This window comes from Panthera uncia (assembly GCF_023721935.1).
Source record: "Panthera uncia isolate 11264 chromosome B2 unlocalized genomic scaffold, Puncia_PCG_1.0 HiC_scaffold_24, whole genome shotgun sequence".
Lineage (NCBI taxonomy): Eukaryota > Metazoa > Chordata > Mammalia > Carnivora > Felidae > Panthera > Panthera uncia.
In genome coordinates this window covers 19,569,095-19,596,930 of record NW_026057580.1, presented here as the reverse complement: position 1 = coordinate 19,596,930, position 27,836 = coordinate 19,569,095, and the positions used below count along the sequence as shown (strand labels likewise).

Here is a 27,836-nt window from a genome sequence, read left to right as displayed (position 1 = left end):
CTGAATCCTGAAGAACACCTTCCCTTAAAGGTTGGATGAAAGAGGGCTCCCCAACAAAACAATAACAGTTAAGGAATAACAGGGTTTAGAGAGAAACAGGAGATAATGATGTCCTAGAAATTAAGGCGAGAGAGCACCTTAAGAACCCTAATAACAAATGCTATAATTATGGGAAATATAATTAAATCAGCAAAAAAAGCAATTGGGCCTTGGAACTAGACCTGAAGCTTAGGCTACTAATAGCTTTACTGGGAATAGTATTGGTAGAGTGACTGGGGCAACATGTAGACTACAGTAGATTGAGACCTGTATAAAAGATGAGAAAAACTAAATAATAAGTAATATAAATCAAAAGAAAAAAGAAAACCTATCTTTTCAAGGAATTTGAGAGTAAAGGGAAAAGAGGAAAGGCAGTGTTTATCATATGGGAAATTTACACAGGCTTTTAGTTTATGGGAAGAAGTTTGAAGATCTAAGAAACAGAGAATGATTGATGAGTCTAATTTGTGGTGTTTGAGCAGGAGGAGACAGGGATGAGATCACCCTTGTAGAGGTTAGCTTGGGAAATAGGAAAGATATCCATTTCTGTGAGTCAGAGGAGAAGGAGATAAAAAAGAATGAATATTTGAAAAGTTTAGAAATAAAAGTATGATCATGAATTCTCTGTGTCCCCAAATCTATTTATGAAGTTGATGACTTGGTCATACAGGTAGAAAGATAGGGAACACCAAAGACTTAAACAGAAGAAAACTTCTACTAGAGGTGAATGGAAGAGGGGTTCATTAACATTGAAGGCCTGATTGAGGTTGGAGGTCAAGTATTTGTGATAGCACCAAATGACACAGTTTTCAGGTATAGGTGGTTTTACTCTTTTTAGCTATGTGATTTTCTATAGAGTTCTTGAACTTCCTGGGAGCAAAAGTGATGGAAGTGAATGCATAGCTTTGTCAGAGTCAGGGATTTTATATGTGGACATGAGTGAAGAATGAGAGATGAGAGATGGGGAGGTCAGAGAATGCTAATGAAAGAGAGGGTCAAGGCAGGATGGAAGGAAGTAGCCTTTAGGTGAGTAATGGAAGGAAGTCAGGAGAGGGAATAGATGCAGCAGAATCATAAATAAAAGGAGACTTTTTTTAATTGAAAAGCAGGAGGTTTGGCTGGAGGATGAGTTTTCTTTTTTAAGATGTCAGAGATGGAGGGGTCCTTAGAAATGAAAGGGCTGGGGTCCAGCCATTAGAGTGGAGGCTAGTGGGATGGTCTCTGAGTGATCAAATCCTTTTGTGCTGAATGTTTAAAGGGACCTCAATGATGACTTATTTAGTCCCAGATAATTTTTAAGTTTATCATTTAAACTCCAAGTAAGTTGGGAGTTCTGAGAGCCAAGGCAACTTGTTTAAGAACAGTGGATTTTGGCAAAAGTGCTAGTAGAACCCAAGTGCCCTTGTTTCCATACGGGGCTGTGTTTAATAAACCACCTGGTGATATACTCAACACACTGTAAAGGAGGACACATAAGGCAAAATGATTCTAGATAGCATAGAAATTAATGAATCAATAGGCACACTTTCTGCACACTTCATCAAATAAAACCATGGTGTCAAATCCTGGCAGCCTATTGTGACCAATGACTTGTATATCAGAGAGAAAATGTAATCCTGGTGACATGTGACATAAAAAGGTCACATTGCCTAGCACCAGCCCTTGCTTAAGTCTAGCTAATTAGTGGTGCTTTTTGGCTAATTCAAGTGGATGGACCTCAAGGCAATACTATTTATAGAATTCAGCCTGATATTTTAATTACCCTCTATGTTATAATTAAAAAACGTTTTGAGTATTAATCCACATAGTTTTAAAATATAAAATAATTTCAGGGTCACAGAGATTACAGAATCAAGCCCTGGCTGAATTTTTCACTCATTAAGTCCATCCACTATTTGGGTGACTATTGGGTAAATCATTAATTTTATAGCTAACATAAAGACCATCATGTTGTGGCAAGAATATTGGACTAAGATGTCAGGAGAAATATTATTTTTGATTAATTCACTCTATCTTTAGGCAAGTACTAAACTATCTAAAACTGTTTTCTCATCAAGCAAATGTAAATACCACCTCCCATACCTATCTTGTTGCTGTGAAGGGCAAATGGTGGTAGGTAAAATGGTAGCAAAATTCATGGATTGGTGACTAAAATAGGGCTTCAGATGCTGACTCTGCTGTTGAATAAATAGGTGTCTATGGTTATTTAACCTCTCTGTGCATCAGTTTCTTCATCTGTAAAATATAAGTAAAGATACTATCCTTCACGTTGTTGTTAAAATGCAATGCATACAATATATCTGTTACATAAAGGATCTATATTCACATATAATAGCAAGAGTTAAAATTGTCTGGATATTAAAAGGTATCATACAAATGTAAAGTTTACTTCTCGGGTGCCTGGGTGGCTTAGTCAGTTAGGAGTCCGACTTCCACTCACATCAGGATCTTATGGTTTGTGGGTTTGAGCCCCGCATCGGGCTCTGTGCTGACAGCTCAGAGCCTAGAGCCTGCTTCAGATTCTGTGTTTCCCTCTTCTCTGCTCCTCCCCTGCTTGCACTCTATCTCTCTCCCTCAAAAATGAATAAACATTAAAAAAATTAAAAAATTTTTTTCTTCTTTTACCTTCTAATTCTTGTTGAAATCTTGTTGCAGTTCAGGCAATCTGATGAAATCGTACACCTAACTTAGTGACCTTCTTGCCTCGTGTATAATTCATTCCTCTCTGTGGAGGAAGCACTGGAAATACTTTCATCTGCTTCTTCCTTGTTTCTGTTTGTCCCTCTCCTTCTCATTCACTTTTTACAATGAGATATCTTATGTCTTCAGTTGTGGTATTAGAATTTCAGGAAGCTAAGAACATCTGCTTTTCTGAAAACCAAAGGAAAATAAAGTATTTGAGAAAATACTGACACCAGAAAGATATGGTAGCCTTGACACTCAGTCATTCTTAGAAAATATTTTTAGGAAGATTTACTTATAGAGTTTAAATATATATCTTCTATGTAAAAAGGAAATTCAGTTACAAATGAACAGATCATGAACATTCAGTATTTATTGAGTGTGGACTGTGTCTCTGGTACTCTTCTAGTTACTTGGGTTATATAAGTGTATAACTAGACAAAGATCCCTGTCCTTATGGAGCTTACATTTTAGAGGAGAGAGATACTAAGCGACACCTATAACAAATAAGCAGATTATCTACCAGGTTGGAAAGTGATAAATGCTATGGACAAAATTTTTAAATGTAGAGCGTTGTAAGAGACAATGAGAACATGCATGTGGATAGGCTGATCGAGGCGAACGTCACTGAGGAGGAAACATGAGCTAAGTGGAAAGAATTGTGGAAATGAGCCACATGATTATCTGGAAGAAGAGTGGAGACATATGCACTGGTAGCGGCCCCAGATGGGGTGAATGGTCTGAGAAGAGTGACCAAAAGAAGTAGCAGAAAATTCTGTGTTGTAAGGCACTCTGATTCTTTGCAAAGAAGTCCAGCTTTTATGTGTTTCTAAAGATTACCAAGTCTAATTCCCTGAACATACAAAGTAAAAGGGCAATTATCCTTTCTTACAAGGAGAGCATAAATCAGTGGTTCAAAAGACATTTTACCTTGAATCTCTAATGCCTTCCTAAATTCAGATGAGGTAAGATTTAGGTGTTGTCAGCCAAAGCTGCCATCTATCTGGAACAACACTTAGAATTTTAGAGTAAATTGTATAATGGGTCTTGTCAGCCAGTGATCATGACTTTCAACATTATAGCAAATTATGGAATAAATTTAGGGAGCCAGAGATCAGCACAGGAGGAATGTTAGAAAAATCTTTTTAGAATATTAAAAAGTATCAGATGTGGATTGGTGGATAGCATTTGGATAGAATTCTGGATATTGGACTCTGGCTAGAAATTTGGGTATGTGAACAAGGAGAGCTCACGTAACACATAAGAGGTGTTTGCATAGCGGATATAGTGACATTTGTCCTGACAGCAAGTTTGTTGAGACTCCGCTATATATTACCACTCCTCACCCCAGTAGACTAATTCATCATTGCACATTTCTACTGAGTCCTTACATGACTTCATAATCCTTTCTAGGACAGTACTTTGGCAGCCACTGCCACCAGCCCTTGAAATAAAACCTTTCTGCCATTGATGTTAGCTAGAAGAAAGAAGTTACTTTGGAGAATAGTTAGGGGAGAATAGTTGCACAAAGTACAGGGGAGCCATTGGCAAAGGATCTTGGGTCATAATGTGAACCATGTACCACAGGTTGATAGAAATGCGGAACAGGATCTGGGTGGTGAGGTAATAAAAGTAAAGACTCTTAGAAGCACTGAGATACAGCAGTGAAAATTTTCACATTTTATAGGAGCAGTAAAAATTCTTTTATTTTTTCTTTACCTTGTTTCATAATATGAGAGCAAGTATGCCCTCAATGAAATTGACAATGGGAAAATTTTAAACAAATAAAAGGAAATACTTCTATTCTTCCCATATAATCAGTCCATAGACTTTTCTGCGGAGGGAGGTCATGGAGTCAAATGTTGAAGAGGAAAAGAAAAGAGAGGAAAATCTGGTTAACTTTATGACCAATAATAACATTGTAATTATGCTCTAAGATAAGAATAATGAGGTTGAAGCTTTGGGGCATAAAATGATCGTCTCAGAGGATATGGAAGGAATTCTCCCACTCTTACCCCTAACAATTTGAATGGCACCAAAGAATTGGCCAGATGCATGATGGGGTATAGTTTTTCTCAGGAGGCAGCCTCTATTAACCTGTAAAACCATTCTTGAAAGACTGGTGGCTAGTTTTATCTGGAAAATCCTACATTTCAGGAGAAATCAGCCTTAATTCCAAGCAAAAAGAATTTTGTAGTTGCTGGAATGATAAAAGTCCCCAATGATGGATGTGGTCTAATTTTGCTTTTGACTCAGTGTGTGAATTTCTCTTAAAATAATATTCATATAACTAACTTAGTGTATTGTGCTGGATGGAAATTGGCCTTTGACACAGAGCAGGTCCAATAGAAAGCACATGAGCTATCCCTAAGGAATTATAAATAGGCTCTTGACCTTTTGCCACTCTTTCTTCAAAGTTTAAACCAGGTGCTTATAGCTTCTGACTTTCTTTCCTGGCATGCTGTTTGTATTCTTGTCTTCCAGAACTTAGGGTAACTTTGAATTTTCACTGTCTTTAAGGGCTACCCAAATTAGTTTTGAGCTGGCCATCTAGTGATCACCTAGAGGGCAAACTCATCTGTAGCCAGTTCTCAGTGAACTTTGAAGAGAGGGCAACAATACTCTCCCTAAATGGAGTTTCCTTAAATGATAAGTATAGTCTAGGTCAGAAAGTCATGATATCCAGCCTTTCCTGTTAATACCTCTTCTAAACCAACTGGGACCTTAGCCTTGTTTGTTCTTTATATCTGTGTACTTATTCATTTCTTTATTCATATAAAACATGGATATTGTGTGACACAGAGTAATTAACTCCAGTTAGCAGATAATGCCCAAATCTCTGTTCAACAAAAGGAAAAAACAAATTTTTTTTCACTCACATCTCAGCCTAAAGAAGGCTAGGTGGCTCCCCTGGCAGTTGTGCTCCTGGTGATGATTCTGAGATCTAGGCTGCTTCTACTCTGGCTCTGCCATTTGAGGGTCCTTTATGTCCAGCTTCAAGTCCGGTTTCCTTATTTGGAAAATAGAAGCGATAAAAACACACCACAGCTGGGTGTGATGACTAAGTAAAATAAGACACGTTGAATGGCTCTCACAGTACCTGGTGCATAGGACCCACTCATAAAATGTTGATGTTTCTTCCCTTTGACTGTACTAGGCACTGAGACAGGAGCAAGACATACTAAGATGAATAAGGCAGATATCTGTACTCAGATTTCTCTTGAGTTCACTATCTGAAAACAAGGCATTTTTTTTAAAACTAGAAACTTGACTCTAAGTACGTTCCATGAAGACAAGCATTGTGATTTTCCTTTTATTTTTAACTACATATTCCCAGGGCCTAAGTCACAATCAGGATAATGTTAAATGCTCAAAACATAGTGTTAAATCAGCGCTTAATATGTCAGAACTATACAATGAAGAAACTAGAAAATGATACTCATTTCCTGTTTTTTCTCATCACCACCACCCCTGAATTTACAAAGATTAAAAATGATAACTCATTGGATCACTGTTGCCTTCCTGATTCTATACCAGACTTCATCCAATTGATACTCATTGTGAAGTATCCCTGCATATAAACCATAGTACATAGCTGTTAAAAACTTTTAAATCTTATATATGGTTGAGCATAACTAAAATTTTGCTTAATCAGTTATTCTTTTTTTTTTAAACCATTCTTTTTTATTTTTTAATGTTTATTCATTTTTGAAAGACAGAGAGAGACAGAGCACAAGTAGGGATGGGGCAGAGAGAAGGGAGGACACAGAATATGAAGCAGGCTTCAGGCTCTGAGCTGTCAGTACAGAGCCCGATGCAGGGCTTGTACCCATGAACCGTGAGATCATGACCTGAGCCGAAGTCAGACGCTTAACCGACTGAGCCACCCAGGCGCCCCAATCAGTTATTCTTTCCCAAGTTGAATCTGTATATAGTGTTTGTTGGCATCTGTAGATATGTTTTGCAGTATCTGTTTTTACATCTCCAGCCACTACTTTGCCTCCCAGTTTGTGTACAACCTTTGCTATAAATAAGCCATTTTGTCTGAATGTTGGTACCAATTGTGCATCTCAGTAATACGGCTATGTTTTGTGCCTAAAAGTTGAGTTTCCAAATGTCCTTAAAACCCTTTCACCTTGCTGAATTTCATTGTACCAGTTTTAAGGGAAGCCACTGAACTTGAGAGATGACTTGGAAGTGGCTTACCTGGGAGCCCCTGGCCCAGCATCTTAATTGAAAGTCTCCTTACAAATTATTTATTCAAATGACTGAACAGTAGCAGGTTAATCCAATCATGTTTGCCATCCGCTCTCCCTCCTGGCTCATATCTATTGCCTTCAGCGAGCAGATTGCTTGAGTGGCTGCCTCCTCTTTCAATTCACTTTTCCCTGTAGTATTTCCTAAATATTAGTGCAGTTAACTTTTATGCAATCTCTCTGTATGTAAATATCCATGTATATGGCTTTCTATTGTATGATGAGGAAACTGAGGTGCATGGTAGTCTGTTGTCAGAGGTCACCAGGAGTAAGAAGAAAATAAATTGGAATTGCCATCTTCAAACTAGTGTCCCTATCCATCAGATCACAGCACTTATCTTGACAAGATTTCCCTTGGCTCTCCCTTTGATGGCTGACACTGGGAACATGATGCTGTCATTATGGCCTCCATCACTTCCTGCTTCCAAAAAGCAGTATCAGTGTCAGGCTCTCCAGTTAGCTTGCTCTTCTGTGAGGTTGAAAGAGATCACATAGTTTTCTGCCAAAAAAATGGACCTGTTTCTTTTTCCTCAAAGGAGAAGATCTGAACATAGCAAAATAAGCAAGTATAGCCAGCTCTATGCATTTTCCACCCATATTAGAACTGCCAAAGCCCAAATGCAGGAGCTCATTCTGAAAGACTTCAGCATGCCAATTCTGGGCTTATGGAAATCTTTTCCCCTAATTACTTCAACAACCTTCTGTGTGCAATATATTTAGGAAATTTCATCTTTATATTGCCATGGCAAAGAAAGCAGGTTTGTAGAGATTTATGGGACAAATTTTCAAAGAGCTTTAACAGAGAAGATGGATTCTCAGGTATTAAATGAGACATATATTGGGATAAGCTTTATGAAGGGAAAAATTCCAGTCCAAATGTTGACTGAGAACTCAAACATTTCATGTCCTCATCCTGTCTCCTGAGGACAAGAAAAAAAAAAAAAAAGAGAAGAAGAAGAAAAACAAAGTCCTCTTATGCTTTTTGTTCCCTTCCCTAAAGCAGGATATATTATGTATGTGCAGAGAAAAAGATACACATGAGAATTGTAAGGATGCTATATCCATCAGAGTAAGGTAGGTTAGGATGCCATAATGCACAACTTGCAAATCTCAATAGCTTAAAACAACAAAGGCCTATTTGTTGCTTACTCTTGTCTATCTCTGGTTGGCAGGGACCTAGGCTGAGATAAGCCTTCATCTTGTACTTTGCTGCTCACTGCCTCAGAGACAGACTTAGAACTCTTAGAGTAGGGATTGACATACATTTTCTGTAAAGGGCTAGACAGTAAGCATTTCCAATTTCACCTTCAAGTCCATAGAGTTTCTGTCACAATTACTCAACTCTGCTGTTGCAGTGCAAAAGCAGAGAGTTTACAATAGTTTATAATATGGGCTGTGTTCCAATAAAACTTTATTTACAGTAGCCAGTGGGCTGGACTTGACCTATGGCCTATAGTTTGCAAACTCTTTCAGTTAAATTTTATGGCCCCAAAGAGACACTTGTTACCTCTGCTCAATGATAGATGACGGAATGATGATTCTACTCAACCACAAGAGGATGGGAAAATACAAGCCTGTCACTTCCTGAGATAAGCCTAGCCTGTATAGGTGTTCATACCTATATCCAGGAAATGATGAAGAAATAGATGAGAGGTTATTTTCACAGTTGCACAATGCTTGATTAAGCCTACTGGTCTTTTAGAATTTCTCTACCTTCTCAGTTTTCTCTCTAACTCAGCAAAACAGACTTTACAAGGTGGCAGTATTCTTTTGCTAACTGAGAGTCAGTAGAAGTGGCCAATCAAAGGGGACATGGCTCTGCTTTGTGTTTATTCATCCTTGGTGGCCATGTGGAGTGTGAATAGCTGCAGTTATCCATTTCATGTGCTCTTCACCTTTGTGATTCCTAAGGTGAATCAGAATATGCTTCCTAGGAGCAGATCTTGGAAAAGGATTTAGATGTAGCAAAGGGAAACATTTTGTCAGATGACTTTCCTCAACAGTAAAGCTCCTAGAGCACAAAGTTATTCTCTCATAGACCAGTTTCAGAGGTGTTTCCTAGATGTAGTATTGTGGCCTGTACACAGGAATCAATGGTAAGATGAGATTTTCAATTTATTTTACTGTAAAAGGAGTCTCAATTAAAGCTGTTTTACCATAGGATGATGTCACTTTATGTATTTGGTTTTCTAGCAAAACCCACCCTGGCAAATCAAAACCAAAACCTACTGTGCCTGCTCCTGGCTCATCATTGTTTTATAAAGTCACATGGTTCCTTACCTTCAGCTGACACACTTCTTTTCATTTTTAGGCACTGCTCTAAGAGCAAAGCTTAAAGAGTCTGTTTATTTTTAAACAGTTCCATTTAATAATGTTTCTGACTTTCTCCACAGAAATAGTTGACTAGATATGGAAAAATGAATATTTAAATGGATTTGTCAGTCAGTTAAGACAGAGACATTAGGAATTTATTGTGTAGGTAGTAGGCTCTCTCTATATTGAAATATTTCTATTATATTGATTATAATCTATATCTTCTAAAATATTAAGGTGCTTTCTTGCATATAATCACGTAAGCAAAACACTTTATTGAGCCATTTTAATACGTAAATTTAAAAAAGATAGAAACAGAGAGAAGAATGTAGATTCTGCCTAAGATCTGTTAGTTGGGAACAACTCTCAATTTTTATTCCCCTAATCAGTGATACTTTTGTTGAGTATAAGAAGATTCTAGAGGTAACAGTTACTTGACCATGACAAAGAGTACTACTTTAAAAAAGAATGAAAATAACCTACATGTAAAAAATATTTTCAAGGTCCAGATGATATTTTTATTTAAATAGTGATATACTATATTTTGCAACTAATTGTAATTGACTTCAGTGAAGGTGCTCTTATGGTTTTCTCACCAACATTTTTAATTTTATTTACCAGATCAGCTGCCAACATCAAGCTATCCTAGGGAAGAACTCTAGTGTTTTTAAACAGACCATGATCCAAGTTCCTTTGTTTGGAATAATAATAACAACGACAACACTTATTATGTCTCAGCCACTGTTCTGAGCCTTTTTTCTCTAGCTTCTGGCAACCACCATTCTATTCTCTGCTTCTATGAGTTTGACTATTACAAATATAAGTATTATCATGCAGTATTTATTTTTTTAAACTGGCTTGTTTCACTTAGCATAATGTCCTCATTTATCCTTTGTGTCCTGAGCCCTTTAAAATAACTTGACACAGCCACCTTATGAGCTTGATACCATACCATTTTTCATCCTACTTTGCAAAAGAGAAAACTGAAGCACAGGGGGAATGTAAGTTACTTGCCTGAAATCACACAGAGAGTCAGTAGCAGACTTGGGATTTGAACCTAAGCAGTTGGGACTAGAGTCCATAGCAATAATCACTAAGCTATAACATCTTTCTTTCACAGCTGGAACAATGGAGAAGTTATTGAAATTCCCATAGAGGAGTAGAAAAATTTAAGGACTTATAGACAACCAATCCATATGACTGAGAAAAATCTATGCTTTTTGTGCTTATCTAAATTGACCACAAATTCCCCCAGTATAGGCAACTTCATTTTCCTGGGACTGTGGAGATACAGGGAAAATGAAGTTGCTTTCTTTTAGCAACTTTCTGGTGTAGAGATTTTTGTTTCTTGAATGTAGGAAATGTGAAGGAAAAGGAAACCCTCATAACCTCCAATTTGCTTTCAACAGGTAATCAGTGGGGTGGGTCATTACTGTCACCTCCCCTCCTACCTACCTGAACTATCTTCCTTGGTCTGTCTGCCACAAGTTCCTTTGGAAACTCTTTGCTGTACCTGAGTTCCCCTAAATGACAGTCTTGCCTTGCAAAGGAGATTAATATAAAATATCAGGCAAAGGTTTTGTATTCCCAGCCCAGATCTTTATCTCAGAATAAAAGAGGGAAATTTATCTCTTGTGAGTCATGGGCACAGAGGAGCTGGGAACATTTCACTGGCAGGGAGAATTGGCAGAAACAGTCCTAGTGGATTTCAAGTTTATTTGACTAATTCTTTCAGCACTTGTCAAACGAAACTACTTTTGTTTAGGTAACAAAACAAGCTGTTTCCTCTGCCATTTCTCCAGTGAGTAGTATAGGCACTTGTGGCAAACACACATTACTGCTAACTGTTATGATGTTTGCTGTCAAATTCATTTATTTATACAACTGCTGTAAAAAGCCCGAGGCCCATAAGCAGCCATGAAAGATTTCAGAGTCATGGTGTGGGGTCATGAGAGGGGAAAAAAGTCTCCACTGGTTATGAGAAAGGAACTGACACAGGAAATGGTCACATATGGCGCAGATTTATTGTGTCCGGGGCTTCCCATTCAAATCTCATTACAGCCACAGCTCAGAGCTGGGCATGGCACAGGCACATTGATTTTAGTTTTGGCATCCAACAGAATTACTGCTGCCGCTTCAAACTGAGGGCGGGAGAGGTGATAGGTTTATCATTCTGGGGAAAGAGTGTGCTCAGCCTCTATTTGTAAAGAATGCTGTTGGCTGCCCCTGCCTGTAATCTAACCATGAACATCACTTTGTTCGAGGATGGCAGGCAAGGTTTGCTAGCAAAAAAGAAATCCGAGGGTGGAGAGAAAGGGGGAGAGAGGTGGAGAGTATTTCCAAAAGAATAAGGGGAAAGTTAAGATTAGATTAAAGGGTTGAAACCATCTTCAATTTTGCAGGTTTTTATTGATGTCTTTATTGCTGGAAAAAAAATAGATATCTTACTTAGAGACATGTATGTGTGTGTGTGCGTGTATTTCTTTCTGCACATATTTTCTAAAATTTTAGATAGTATGTCTACATTTTAGCATTTTATTCACCTGTAACTTGTATCTTTTCAACACTGTTCATCATGAATGCTTGCAACACCTCTAGATGTGGTTTCAGACTACAAGGCAAATGTTAATAGTTTGAGATAAGGATAGTGCCATAAAAGAAGGGTGCAAACTATCTTTAAAAATACTCCTTGTTTGATTATGGTTAATGTAGCAGCTTATATTTATTAACATGTGTTTGTTATCGACTCTGCACATATATCATCTCATTTATTCCTGTCCATCTGCCTATGGATTGGGTATTATTTTAAATCCCTTTTATAAATGAGTTAACTGAGTCAATGGATAAGTAACTTGACTGTGGTTTTGCAGCTAGGAAGTCCAATGACAATCTCTCTGGCTAGAAAACCTGATCTCTTAACCCTTGCATTTGCTTTGGCTGTTTTCAATGTAGTATTCAAAGAATAAAAGTCATAATTGAGACCATACATGCCCACTGGTGTTTACAGGGCAAATCATAATACAACACATAACAAAGATACAAAAACATTTTCTAAGCCACTTATTTTAACCAAAATATACATGACATTTCAATATGGTAAAGTAATACAAAATAGTCTTCTGAAATTTGTATGGACTTTATCAATATAACTTTTTTTTTTAATTTAAAAATGATTGATTCAGAAGAAGGGTCTATTTGATATGAATCTGATGCTCTTCCCTCATCTTCATTGTCATTTTATCACTTAATCTCCTGATCATTTTTCCCCTCAAAGTCACCCCTGTATAAAAAGAAAACAAGTATTTGGAAATACTCATCAAAAGAACTTAATAAAGACAGAAAGACCTTTCACAGAAAGCCTTACAGGCATCCTTCCTTCATGTAATGGTTGGTTTTATATAGTTTTCTATTTTTCTCAGATTAGATTGGAAATGTATTCCTATTGAAAATAGACACAGGTTCAAGAACTCTGGTGAGATTGTTCATGAAGTTGTGGCAAATCCTAGTATAATCTGTAGCCCCTGAAGTCCATCTTCCCATTATGCCTGCAGAGATATGTATTTGTCCTCTAACAGCTTCCAGCTTGCTGTTCCTGTGCAGTATTTTTTTTTAACATTTACTTATTTTTGAGGGAGAGAGACAAAGAGCAAGCAGAGGAAGGGCAGAGAGAAGGAGACACAGAATCTGAAGCAGGCTCCAGGCTCTGAGCTATCAGCACAGAGCCTGACATGGGGCTCAAACTCAGGGACTGCGAGATCATGACCTGAGCTGAAGTCAGACGCTTAAACTGACTGAGCCACTCAGGCACCCCTCCTGTGCAGTATCTGTAGTCCTATAGTCCTATACTGCTATCTCTGCACTTGGATTTCTCTTTTCCACCCCCTCATAACTCCCATGGATTGGAAGCCACTTCACTATACCAATCACCATTCTAACAAGAATGCTTTTTCAGTTAGAATGATGTCAGGGGAGACTATGTTCCTAAGCACCACTGTTCAACAAATTATGAAAGACAACATGGAAATACCTTAATTTTGAAGCTCCTAGATCTGAATTCTAAATACACTAATTTTTTAATTTAATGAACTTTAAGTTTCTCAAATTACATTTTCTTGTAATACTATCTGTGTCAATGAGTGTATGTGCAAGCATATCTACCTTATCTCTTTTATACTGACTAGTACACCATATTGTGGTCACTCAATAGACTTTACATACCTCTAATTCTAGACTCCAAATTAGCAAGCTTATGTTTCTGTCATCTACATTGAATCTATGATGCATAAAGACACCATTCTAAGTTCACCATGTAAATATAACACACAGCCATTATTTTTTGAAGTTTTTTTTAAACCTTTAACTAGAATTCCCCATTCTAAAAAAGTGGACGATTTTGTCTATTATTTCTAGTATGAACAAAATACTTTTTTAAATACTTCTTTCCAAGATTTCAGTTACTCTCCGTGTATTTAGTTAGGAACACAGCTTTGAGATTTTGGAGTTTCACTCTTCATAGCCTGAGGGTCTACAATAACATATATAAATGGGGATAAATTCAACCTGTCTACACTTTATTTGATCTGTGGCCATATATATTTGTTAAATTAGAAATAATGAGGTGTAAATGTTGTTTGACAGAAAAGAATTGTAAATGATTTCTTTTCGTTTCTTGAAAATAAGAGAATGATTATATATTTTGTTTTTGTCAAAATCTCCTATACTTTACTGTACCACAAATTGGGAAATCTATCACAAAATGGCTAAAAAAATTATTGAGGGAAATGGTGATGTTAACCTCGAGGAAAAAAATCATTAATGTTGATGTATTTCATTCAATTTTAAACATATAAATTTTTCCCTTTTGTTGAAAGGGGAAGATGGAAGGATTTTATGTGCCTTTGAGTCAAAACATTTATTTTAAAAATACTTTTTTTCTTTCCTTCTGACCCATTTTTCTAAATAAAAGATAGAAGTTGTTTCTTTTTTTCCTTTTCTTTTAATTTTTTTTCCTAGCAAAGACGACCCCTTTGGCATATTTTCTTTTCAAATGTGAAATGAGGTGGAAAATCCTCATTTCACGACAGGAAGGACAAATATTGACACAAAGTTAATATTTGTTAGAACCCTGGAAGCAACCTGAGCGCGCGCACACACACACACACACATACACACACACACACACACACCCCTTCCTCTTTCCCCTCCATCACCGGACATAACTAACTCACTTCCTTTCCTGGTGTTTAGGTCTATGGTTTAGGTCTGTGGTTTCCAATCTAGAGAAAGGTGGATGGAGCATAGTGTATGTCTAGGATATTTTAGAATGTTAAAGTATACACAAAGCAAGGGCTCATGTGCACACATGCACACACAAATACAACCTGCTTAATCTAATTTCCCTCACTTACAGAAGAGCTTCTGGACTTTATCACTGTGCTTGTCCACCTTGAATGCAATAGCATATGCCAAACCAATACTCACTGGTCACTCAGCATTTATTAAGTCCTGTCCACTCTTGCCTTTTTGAGAAGAATGCCCTGGGGTGACTGGGTGGCCGCCCCTGACAGGCTGTGCCACTTATCTATTCCCATTGATTATGAAAGTCAGCTGTGGCCAGACCTTGCTTTTTTCCCCTTCTCCTCTCAGCCCCTCTTACAAGCACCCCTGCCTGGATTTTCATGAGGAAATAATCAGATTAGGCCTTTCACGGTGAGTTCATATGGAGTTCTCTTTCTCCAGTGTGCTACTAACTGAATAAACGTGTTTAGTGGTAAATTGTAAATGACATTATGATTACCAAAGCCAGCATGGGTTTCATTTAAAAGTGATCAGAATTGCAGACCACAAAAATTGTGACTGGCAGATAAGGCCATTTGGAGAGGTGGGAAAAGAAAAGACAGAAACAAGTGAGAAGGATGATCATTACTTAAAACTAAACCTTCCCCAACTGAGGGAACCAAGAGGGAAAGAAATCCAGAGGAAGAAATGATGAAATGCTATTTAGAAGGGAAGGTAGACTGTCACCATGGGCTTTTGTCAGCTGTGGCCGGACAGTGCATGATGATATCTACTGGCTTTGTGCACACCTCTCTTAAGTGGTTAGTGTGTATTCTCTGCTACGTTTAAGAACTACACTCGCTTAGCAGCTCTGGGACCCCAAGGCATTGCTTACCTGTGCTTTATTTTTGCCTCACATCAAAATTAAAATACTAGAATTGATTAACTCTGAAGATGACATAGGAATGTGGATGGAAAGATACTGATAAACCACCCAGTCTCTTAATCATTGCTAATGGCTGGAGAAATAAAAATAAAATTTCTTATTTATGAACACCAGGTTTCCAAGTTTGGCTATAAAACTGCATAATCAATGTTACGGTCTTTAGACGTGATTTGTTAAATTTGTGGCTATATGATTTTATTTTATTTTAAATATTTATATTTGAGAGAGAGTGTGTGAGTGGGGGGAGGGGCAGAGAGAGAGAGGGAGACAGAGAATCTGAAGCAGACTCCATACTGTCAGTGCTGAGCCTTATGTGGGTCTTGAACTCCCAATCCATGAGATCACAACCTGAACTGAAGTCAGATGCTTAACCAACTGAGCCACCTAGGTGCCCCTGTAGCTATATGTTTAGACTTCAGGGATCGTATGCTAAAATGTTAAAAAGCCCAAGTGGCAGTATACAAAAGCAAATGGACTCTCACCAAGTATGTGATATGACAAATAACTCAAACCTCTCGGTGAGTTGCTTTCACAAGACTGTGTAGAGAGAATTCCTGATGATTACAGCACTTATCTACTAGTATTACTCATCACAGCTGACCTTGCATCTAAATACAAGCCAAAATGAAGTCATTTGGATTATGTTTAATTTTTCCAGAAGCATAGGTAGAAGTCTACAAGTGTGCTTTTCTCTTCCCCCTTTTCCTCATTACTATTACTAAGTAATTATGTGAGGCAAAATTGTGAGTCATTTTTTCTGTCTATGAACTAGGGGTAATAAAACGTGCTATGAGGAAATTTTAGTAAAGGAGGAAGGAAGGGAAAGAGAAAGGAAGGAAGGAAGAAGGAAGGAAAGAAATAATAGAGAAGAAGGGCCACCAACCTTAGGGCTTGAGGGCATCTTTGTAGTGAAGTAATAAGTCTTCTCTGCCATTCTAATCCCTATTCCATCCTGTCCCCCTTCCAGGTACCATTTCCATTAGTCTGTGGACTTCCTGTCAGATATTTCTGTACCTGAAGCTCTCCTGAGCAACCATTTTATATTAGTTGAAACAACCCTGGGTCTTCACCATCTAGGTACCTGAGACTTATTTAAGTAGTAACCAGAGTCCCCCACTGACACGCTGTGAAATCTATAGGACCCATCTGATACTTACCAACTTCCACACCACCTTAGAGAGTATCAGGGTACAAAATATTTTGCATAGCATCCCTTCTTGCTTCAGTCAACACCACAATCTACATCTCCAGAATACACATCTCTTTCCTGATTCTTTCATAGGCTTACCCAACCTTTGACTCTCTTTCTCCAAATCTTGCTCCTGGTACTGTGTGGAACTCTGAAACTGGAGTCAACAAACTTTTACATTTTCATGGAGTGCTCTTTAACACTAAGTAAAAAACCCTGCTTCTCTGAGGCTGATGTCATTAGACTCATTACCTGCTCTCCCTACTTGATATGTGTGTTATTTCACATAGTAGGCACTGTTTTTCATCCTGAAAGCCATGGAAAATAGTTCACAGTTTCCTTCTCCATTTTAACTCTGCAACCACTCTTATCAAGGTGAGTAACTCATCCAAAACCTTGACTTTTGTGGAAATATAGACTACCCAAATGAGAATAAGCAAAGGCTATTTATTCTTAGTTTTCTATTGCAAGGGAGTTAGCTATCATCACTTGCATTTGGCAGAGACTTAAAGGCAGAGAGTGAGAAAGCTTTATGGTCGAAAAAAAGGAAGACTTCAGGTATATGGTGATTGGATGCTGTTGTTGGCACAGTGAAGTTGGAGGCAGGCTAATTAGAAATGGGGCATCTTATGTGATTAATTAGAGACACGTATTTGGCTTTCTTCATTTGGTGCTAAGTTGGAAATGGGGAAGATAATTAGGGAAGTCAGTAGTTATTAATCAAATGCTAACTGTTTGGGGCTGATTGTTTCAAAGGTTATTGTTTGATAATCCTAGGCTAGTTGATGCAGATGGAAATTTGACTTCCTGGGGGTGCCTGGAGGCTCAGTTGGTTGAGAGTCCAACTCTTGATTTTGGCTCAGGTCATGATCCCAGGGTTGTGGAATCAAGCTCTGTGTAGGTCTCTGAGCTGAATGTGGAGCCTACTTAGGATTCTCTCTCCCTCTGCCCCTCTCTGCAGCTAGTGCTCTCTAGCCAAAACCAAGAGTTGGACACTCAACTGAGTGAGCCACCCAGGCATCCCCAATTCACTTCCATATAAAGTTCTTACTAGCCACTTATGTCAACTCACCCATGCTGTGACACATGGGAGCCAGCCCCTAGGTCTCATGTGTTATGAATGTATTCTAAGGCATGAGAAGAAAGTGAGAAGTAGAGAAGTATGTTTTTGAATGACAATGCCACAAAAGTTACTCTATAAAAATTTATCCAGGTATTACAGCTCTCCTACATGACAAAAACTTTGTAAGGAATTTCCCACATTTGACAATAACTCTAAACATTGATGCATTGCCAATCATTAGTTGTGAAGCTAAAAGTAACTTTTCTGAACTCCTAGTGATAGAAAATAAATGTCAATCTTCCAGGTTAAAGGCAAGACTGAATTACCTTTCTATCCTCCTGTAGAAGATATTACAACATTGTTGTCATTTTAAAAAGCAACACATAAGTGTGCAAACAAAAAATAGAAAAAAGTAATACTGTGATATGCTGGGTAATTAGTTAATAATATTAATTTTCCCTAGATTTTATCATGTTTATAGTACTTCTGAGGTTTACATTTCTCATTTTAATTTTTTTTAATGTTTATTTATTATTGAGAGACAGAGAGAGACAGAGCATGAGCATGGGAGGGACAGAGAGAGAAGGAGACACAGAATCTGAACTGTCTGTACAGAGCCCGACGCGGGGCTCAAACCCACAAACCGCGAGATCATGACCTGAACTGAAATCGGATGCTTAACTGACTGAGCCACCCAGGCGCCCCTATTTCTCATTTTAAATAGCATTCACTTATTGTACAAGCACTAAAATACAGAAAGACTGGGTTCACCCCTCTTGCAATGACCATTTCAAATTTTCTCAATCTGCAAGTATTCTACCCATCCTCTCTTCACACATCCCCAGCCCCCAATATACATCCTCACACTTCCAGTTGATGACCTTGTCTTGCCTCACGTGTCCCAGCCGATGAGTGCTTTCAGTCTTCCATCTCTATCTGCACAAACACTTTCTGTCTGTCTTTCTGCTCCAAAAGACATGGAGTCTTTTGACCTACCATATCCCACGTGTTTTTAAAAGGCTTGGGACACTGTTCTCCCTTAGCTTCTCAAGTTTATTCTGTCATTCTTCCGTTTTCCCCAATACCAGTCTCTCCATTTTTATGGGTTCTCTATTAATCTGCAGAATTTCAGCTAGGGTCTAAATACAAGTCTAAACACAAGTTCATAGTACATGTTATGAGCTCTGAATTATCATAGTTATGCACTAGCTGCTTTTCACAATCTCATCTTGAATGCTAGATTGATGTAATTCAATAAACTTAAGTATCATTTTAAAAGAACCCACTTTAAAGCTTGCATAAGGCGCTTCCTTTGTATAGAATCCTTACTGTCACAACTCTAAGGCAGAAATTCCTACTAGAAGTGAGCCTTTACTACCAGAGATGACTATATAATGGTTTAGTGGAATTGTTTTTTTGTTTTGGTTTTGTCTGTTTTAACTTCCTTAAGAAAGAAAAATTTTCTACTTAACTATAATAATTTATCCACCATGTAAATAATTTATTTTCTCAGTGGGTAATTGTTATTTGTGTGTAGCTTTATTTCCTTTACAAAGAGTTGGGGCAATCACATCCCAATCATCTTTCTCCTGCTACTGTCAAACAAACTCAGCTCTGATTTCTGAGACATGTGGGCTAGAAATCACTCTTTCCTAAGCTGCAAGGCCTTGAAATATAATTAATGCGTTATTATTATTATTATTATTATTATTTTAGAGAAAGGGAGATAGCGAGCATGAGTGGGGAAGAGGGGCAGTGGGGGTGAGAGGGGGGGAGGGGAGGGAGAGAGAGAGAGAGAGAGAGAAAATGAGAACAGACATGAAACCCAGCCAGGTTCAATGCTTAGCATAGAGCCCAATGCAGTGTTCAATCCCATGTCCCTAGTCATGACCTGAGCTGAAATCAAGTCAGACACACAACTGACTGAGCCATGAAGTCTCCCCATTAATACATTATTTATTATAGGTTTCTATATTGTTATTCATAGGATAGCAAAAATTGTAGGGTATTTGATTTTGGAGAAAAAAGTGTCCTGTTTGTTTTATAGTTTGTCAAGAAGAACTGAAACAAATAATTTAAATCTTTATACTGAAATTGGATCAAACAGGTATGTCTTCCATTTTATGGGGGTATTGGAAGGAAAGCATAGAGATAATATTTTATAATAACCAATGCTTCATGAATTTTTTTTTACTTAGGAAATAGTAATTTGACTTCATGGAGGTCATAGTGTTAAGTCTCCAACCAAATGTCTCAGACATCAGAAAGCATGTGTTCCTTTTAAAGTAAAATATTCACACACAGTTTCAAAATATAAAAAAGAAAGACATTAGGAATAGGCACAATGCATATAATTGGCATTGCACTAGTTAATCTGAATAAGAAAGATAACTAAGTTTAAATAAACAAATAATTCCTGCATATCTGAGTAGCCATATGTGCCTGGCATTTAATCTTTAATCACATCACAGTGCTTAATAATGACAAGGTAACTCACTCCTAACAGTGAAGAGAGAGGTGACATAGTGACAAAATCTTCTTCCTGTTAACAGATTAAGCATGCAAAAGGAATTCAGCAAATGTTTATTAAACTTCTTGCCTGGGTTTCTGGGGTTCATAATCTAACTCATACAAAATTCCAACAGATTATGAAAATTTGACAGTGACTTCTCTCATCTTATTCCTGAGCTTGTTCGTGGGCCTGAGTCCTAGATCCTCCAGTGTGTATATGTGCTTTGCAACACAGACATTAAGCACAGATTGTGCTTTCTGGAACTTGTGCATTCAAACCTTCTCTTATCCTTCCTATTCAAACCCTTCTTTTCTCCTTCCTATTTTTCCTCTTAAGGTCTCACCTGCAACATAGGTTGTTTATCATATTCTGCTCCCTTCAATGTCATTGCTGAAAAAGGGAATAGGGAGCTTTGGATGCTGAGGGTAGAGATGGCTTGGGAGTCCAGCCTTCTAGTGGACTAGCTTCTCGGAGTCATAAATAAAAATAAATAAATGAATGAAAAGAACTCTATCACAGGACTACTTTGAAGGTGTGCATTCTACTAGTATAGCTCCTATACCTTATTATATAAAAGAATATTTGAATTACATTATAAATCATCCCATTTATTTTAATTTTAGCTTTGGAAGGCACCTGACATCAGGAATAGAAATAAATAAAACCTCAAGTTTCTCCATCTGTATTTATTTAATGAATTAGTCAAGAAAAAAATGCTTTGTCACAACAGAATTCTTTTAGGGTCAAATCAATGTAATTTAGGAACATAAGAAAATTAATATAAATATAATCAGTCATAATTTCAATCTTAAGGTTTCATGTGAAAATAGATGGATTTCTCAAAGTATTCAGCTATCTCATGTATTAGCACCAACTCAGGGGGCAATTCTCACAATATTTTTTTTGTAGTATATTTAGTTATTATTGTTATATGTTGGTTTAAAATGTATTCAAGCTATAGACTAATAATCTTATAACTAGATACCTGGCAAGAATAGATAAAACATATTTGAAAAATAAGAGTTCTTACACATCAATCAACTAACACATATTAAGAAGCATCTACTGTGTTTGAGTTAGGGTGTTAAGCCCTGTGGTAATTTAAATAGGAGATATAGTCCCTGGTCTTGAGAAATAACCCCTTAAGGACACTGATGCCTACTAAGTGTATATAATTTATCAAACTACATATAGCTCATATCAGAGAATGATTGAGAATCATTTCAACTAAGAGAGTGATTATTTTATTTAGGGCCACTTCCAAAAATTTAGCGATCTGTAGAGATGACTTTAAAAGACAATATATCTCCTGAATCAAAAGAAGGGAGAACAAAATCAGAGATCTATAAAACTGAATGGAAAGGTGAATGATTAATCAACAGGAATCAACATGACTGGAAAAAAATGTGTTAAAACAAGGAAAAAAATTTGTAAAGTCTAGAAAAGGGGAACTAGTGTGATTGAAGGGTTTTTCATGAGGTAAGTCTACCTAACTATCTTATTTGAAAATGATGTATCTATAGTAGAGACCATTGTATCAGAATCTCAGGGCACAATTTCCATGTCTGTTAAGATCAAGCAATTAATTCCCTTCAGACTGGTGTGATGCGTTTGAAAACAATTCATGATTTAACATTAGTGTTTCCATATTATATGACCACAGGGAGAAAACATATTATGTAAAAGTGACCATTCTTTTATATTTGATAATTAAATCTCTAAATTAATAACTTAGTAGTCAATTTAGTAAACTCAATTTACTTAAGAAAATTAGAGCAATTTGAATTTTTTGTTTTATCATGTGTCTGTTTTCTATTTGTCTGTTTCCTCTTAGTTGCTGAATTTGTTGGCATGAAGTTTGTAATAGTCTGAACCTTTGTCTGTAGGGTCTGTAGTAATAATCCTTTCCTCCCTGAAATTGGTGATTTATGATTTCTTTTATCTTTTTTTTTAAGTTTATTTGTTTATTTTCAGAGAGAGAGAGAGAGAGAGAGAGAAAGCAAGTGTGAGCAGGGGAGCAGCAGAGAGAGAATTCTAAGCAGACTCCTTACTGTCAATGCAGAGTCAACACAGGGCTTGATCTCATGAACTGTGTGATCATGGCCTGAGCCAAAATCAAGAGTTGGACTTTTGACTGACTGAGCTACCCAGGCACCCTTCTTTCTTTTTATCTTGATCAGTCTAGCGGGGGGTTGGGGTGGTGGTGGTGGTTAACTAATTTGTTGATGTTTTCCAAGAACCAAATTTTAGCTTTGTTTACTTTCTATGTTTTTGTTTCTTTGTTTCTCTCTTTTCTATTTCACTGACTTCTGTTGTTATATTTATTATTTCCTTTCTCCTCATTACTCTGGATTTGCTTTACTTGTTTGCTAAATTTGTATTTGTAAGGCAGAACATTAAGATATTGCTTTTACACAATTCTTTTGTAATATAAGCACTTAATCACACAAATTTTGATATGCTAGAATTTCATTATTCAGTTTGAAATATTGACTCATATTTTTACTACTGTTGCTATTATTGTTGAGGCACAAGTATGCAATGTGGCCTCCTCCTAAAGCTACACTTAGGTAATTAAATTTATTAATATCATAGGCAGCTTTGGCATATATCACATGGAAGGTATGATATGGAGGAGGTATCATGCCCAAATGTAGTACACCCTCCATTAATAATAATTAGATTTTTTTTGCTCCAATCCTTAGGCTAAATTGATGACATTGCACTTGAAGGAAAATTAAAATATCTTGAAAATAACACAAGATAATTTTGTGAATATTGCTTTTAAATTGAAGGAATTCTGTTTGTTAGAAGTTAAACTATCCCTGTAGATTCAGAATAAGAATTACTCATGGTTCAGAGACAAGTGGATTAGGAATGGTGGGAATATGGGGTGACTGGCTGGCTCAGTCAGTAGAGCATACAACTCTTAATCTTGGGGTTGTGAGTTCGAGTCCCATGTTAGGCATGGAGTCTACTTTTTAAAAAAAATGAAAGGAATTATGGGAATAATGGACAACGCTGTTTGTCTAAATGTCTTGATTAGCCCCAATAATCCTCAACTTGGGCTCTATTTAATGTCAGGACTCCCCAAATTGCTACTTTCTTCTTTTCCTTTTGTATTGTTTTTACTCTTAATGTTTGGAAAAAAAGAGAATGAGAAAATTATATAGTCTGAAATCCAAACTCTTTCACAATCTGGACTCAGTATATCTCTTCAATTTTAATATATCTCTATAAAATCTCTTTTCCAGCCCCCTCAATCTACCTTTTTTTTCATTGACTCGAATATTACTATGCCCATCTCCCCTATCCTTTTCCCACTATGGAGGCCTTAGTGATTATTCCTTTTCCTTAATAATTTTACTTATTCAATTCTTTTTTCACCTAGCTATTATGTCCATTATTACCTTTAAATAATACAGGTGATGTAACATATTTTACCCTTTCATATTTTACCCAGACTGCTTTGCATAGTCAGTATCTAACACACTTAAAAGTTCAATAAATGTTTCATGAGGTTACAGATGATAATAAGAGTAATGGATTACAAATTATCTTTGAGAGATTGTAGTTTATACATCACTTATTTTCCTTTATTTTATAGGTACATTTAGAGAAGAACAGAAATGCACATACCAACCCTTCATACAAGGCTACATCTGCAAGCAAACTGACCAGGTGATCTTAATTCTTGACAATGCTGATGCCACTTGGACAATGCAGAAGTTATATCCAGTTGTATCTGTTACTAATGGTTTTGTTGACACCTTTAGTAGTGTAAGTGCCAATACCCCTTGTTCTACTTTAGGGTCTGTATCTAGTTTCTATTCCATTTTACCCATCAGGGAAATCACCAAGGTGTGCTTTGTGGATCAGACTCCCCAAGTTTTGCGTTTTCTTCTGTCGGGGAACAAAAATACCTCCAAGCTTCTCTTAGCTATATTCTACCATGAACTCCAGAGCCCCCGTGTTTTCATAGGGGAAAGTTTCATTCCACCTGTTCTGGTTCAATCAACTTCCTCATTGCTGGATGAGTCTTCTGGTTCCAACTATTTCAGTATCTTGGATAACCTCTTGTATGTTGTCCTACAAGGACAAGAGCCTATTGAAATACGCTCAGGTGTTTCCATTCATTTGGCCTTCACTGTGATATTTCCAGTCCTAGAAAAAGGCTGGGAAATCCTTATCCTTGAAAGACTAACTGACTTCTTGCAAGTTAGCCAAAACCAAATCAGATTTATTCATGAGATGCCTGGCAGTGAAGCAACCTTAAAGGCCATTGCTGACAATAAAGCAAAGAGAAAGCTCAATTGCCCAACTGTGACTTGTGCCAGTCATTACAGAGTTGGTCAACATAGACCTCTCATGATGGAAACGAGCTCATATAGGATCCCGCCACCAACTACTATGGAAACCATCTCAAAAGTAGTAGTCATTGAAATTGGTGACCTGGCAACAATAAGGAGCACTGGACTGATTTCATCTTTATCAAGTAAGAAATTACAGAATTTGGCTCACCAGATTATCACTGCTCAACAAACTGGAGTACTAGAGAATGTTCTGAATACAACTATTGGCGCCTTACTGGTAACTCAGTCAAAGGGAATCACTGGCTATGGGTAAGTACTAATTATAAAAACATCTAAACAAGGGCTGATCTCTAGCGTGTGTATTGCAAATGTTAATCTACTTCCACTGAGTCACATAATCTGTTTGCTTCTGAAGATAAGAATAAAAACTCAGAGAGTCATTTATAGACATAAATTCTCAATTAAGACTTTTTTAAATTAAGTCTGTGTTCTTATGAGTATTCTATATTTTGGATTGTTGAAGATGTTATATTTCAGTACCTTAAAGTGAAAAGCCTGAAGGAAGAAATTTTTCTAAAACAACTATTTTCAGTTCATTTGTTCATTCATTTACTGAAAGAATGTACATGTAATGAATTTAAGTAGTAGGCTGGATTCCTGGATTGCTAAGTTGAAACAGATACGATCTTTGCCTTGAGGGACAAAAGCACTACCTATCATAATTCCAAAGAGCTATAAGCTAAAACTTGAATCCTGAGGAGGGTGATGATAATTCTTATAGGGACTGGGGAAAAGACTTCTATTTAGGAAAGTTTTGAAGGATGACTAGGAGCTTACTAGGCTAATTCAGTGACCCTGATTGGGTCTTATTTAACCTAGGATTATAAAGCCATGAAAAGGATGCCTTTGTTAAATTGTATGAGGCAGGAATATCACTGTTGTCAACTATGTTTATGACACAGAGCTGTGTAAGATCTGCAACATCCTTTGTGCTATGTTATACTTACTCTAAATGCTTTTATTTTGGAGTCCTCCACCAGATTTCTATTCAACAGACATTTCAGACATAAATATACCTGAATGTTTTTCTGAGCTTAGTAAATGAAGAAGCATGGGAAGTGCACAATAAGGAAAACAAGTGTAAATTACTCTCAATGTTATAGTTTCTGTTAGTTAAAGGATAAAGTGACCAGCCCAAGTGCATCTAAGATATCTGTCACAGGGTCAAGGCTTTTAGAGTCCCAAGCTCCAGTTTTTAGCAGATGCAAAAGAACTAAAAATGATACCCTAGACTGAGAGACATGATGAACTTGTTGTAATGCTTAAGAAATATAGATAATACTAACCATCTCACAAATGACTGCTGCTGGTTATAGAGGGTTAGAGGTGAGCAACATAGATATTCCCTATAAGCTTGTCACCATCACTGGAAAAATAAGCTCAAACCCATGCACAAATTCAGTTGATATTAGGTCCCTGAAATAGATAAAATTATTTAGATTCTGATTTTTCTTATTCAATGAGATTTTAGAACATTCGTATTCTTTTAGATTACTCTGTTATTACTGCTTTTTCATCTTATTTGTGGTAGTGCTAATAAATAAACAATTGATATTTAAGGGGTGTTAGTTACTTCCACATATCATCTTCAGTGGATGTGGGATTTGCTATAAAATAAGAACAAAAACAAAAAAGAGACACCATCACATCATTAGGCATATCTAATACATTGATTGCCTTTTTATATACAGAGCAACATATCCAAATGAAAGCTTAGCTAGTGTTTTTGTATCATATTTCACCTGACTTACAGTATAAATGGTTGTTCCTCTTCTGGACAGCACATTAATATATATGGGAGATATGAAAAGAAAACTTGAAGGGCTTTATGAATTGTTATAGAATTAAAAGATACTCTTAGTTAAGTGATTGTTCAGAATCTATTAAATCTTAGATATTTTTACCAACCACCAAACCTTCACCATGTTATCAATGTCATTATAACATAATGCATGGTAATCTGAAAAAAAAATTGCCAATGCATCTTAGCTTATGTTTAATCATTTTTCCTTTAGCCCAATTTCATTTAGATCCCACCAAGTTCTAACAAATATATTATATGTAGGTGACTAGAGAGGAAAAAGTCCAGTCCACTGCTTAATTCTATTTAGATTTTACAATTCTTAGCTTTTCTAACAGGTCATCATCCCCAAACAACTGATTTTTGTATTATGTATAAAAAAAGACTCAGTGAATATTGAGCCTTTAACTAGAAGGAGAGAAAAAAGTCAGAGTAGAAGCATTGGAGGTATAGCAGAGGAAGCCCAGCCAAGAAAGTGGAACCAGCACAAGTTCAGGTACACACACATCTATGTGGGGGATATCATTCTGTTATGGAGAAGCGAGACAGCTTCAGAGATCACCTTTATGGCCCACCATCCATCATAGCCATTATGTTTTCACTTTTGACTCCGATATTTCTGATTTAATAAGAAACTGCTGAACATGTATATTATAGCATCGATTTTCTGTTGGGATGTGTTCCATTTCTCCATCTCTCTCTGTCCCCCTGGTATTTTAAGAGAGAGTTTCCAAACATAAGGTAAAAAGCAAATCTTCTGAAGATAAGGAAAAGCAGCTTCTTGAGTATATCTGAATAAATCTCTGCAGAATGAGAAATGCCTTGTCCTAAGGGACTGAATGAAAATTAACAAGGTTTCCCCTGGTCCTAAGAATTGCACAATATGCTAAACAACCCTGAAGCCTTGTGGAAGCCTCAGGCCAGCCCTGTTTCTTTCAACTTTGATCAGTGTCAGTTGGGACTTCCATTGAACTCACTGGAGAGCCATTGACAAGCTAATGAACTGACCTTGAGACAGAAGAATCAGTATAGATAGGGACACTTGCCTTTCAGTGAAAAGCACCAAGAATGTTGAGAGGTTCACTCTTGTTAACTTAATGGGTTTGTATGCATTTCAACAAATTGAGACCATGCTGGGCATTTGGTTTTCAAGGGGAGTACTACCAGCTTTCAAAAAGCAATCAACTTCTTTTGGTGGGAGAGAAATGGAGTGCTCTCTACTTTTTAATTAAATAATATACAGTGAATTGGCCTCTCCTGGTCTTTATCCTCTTCTAGTGGCATCTGGATTTAAATTTTGTCTGCTTGGCTAAGTCAATTTCATGAACCTGTTTTCCATCTTCCAAAACTTCATTGACCTCTGTTGTCAATACTTCTCCCTTGCC

General features: G+C 37.0%; 1 protein-coding gene across 1 annotated transcript in view; it reads left to right on the top strand.

Annotated features, from left to right (window-relative positions):
• The window catches only part of PKHD1 (PKHD1 ciliary IPT domain containing fibrocystin/polyductin), a 483,789-nt gene that overhangs the window by 401,028 nt on the left and 54,925 nt on the right, over positions 1-27,836 (top strand). Inside the window, exon 60 of the mRNA XM_049653801.1 lies at positions 23,885-24,899. Within this exon, the coding sequence (XP_049509758.1) occupies positions 23,885-24,899 (1,015 nt within the window). The remainder of the gene's footprint in view (positions 1-23,884; positions 24,900-27,836) is intronic.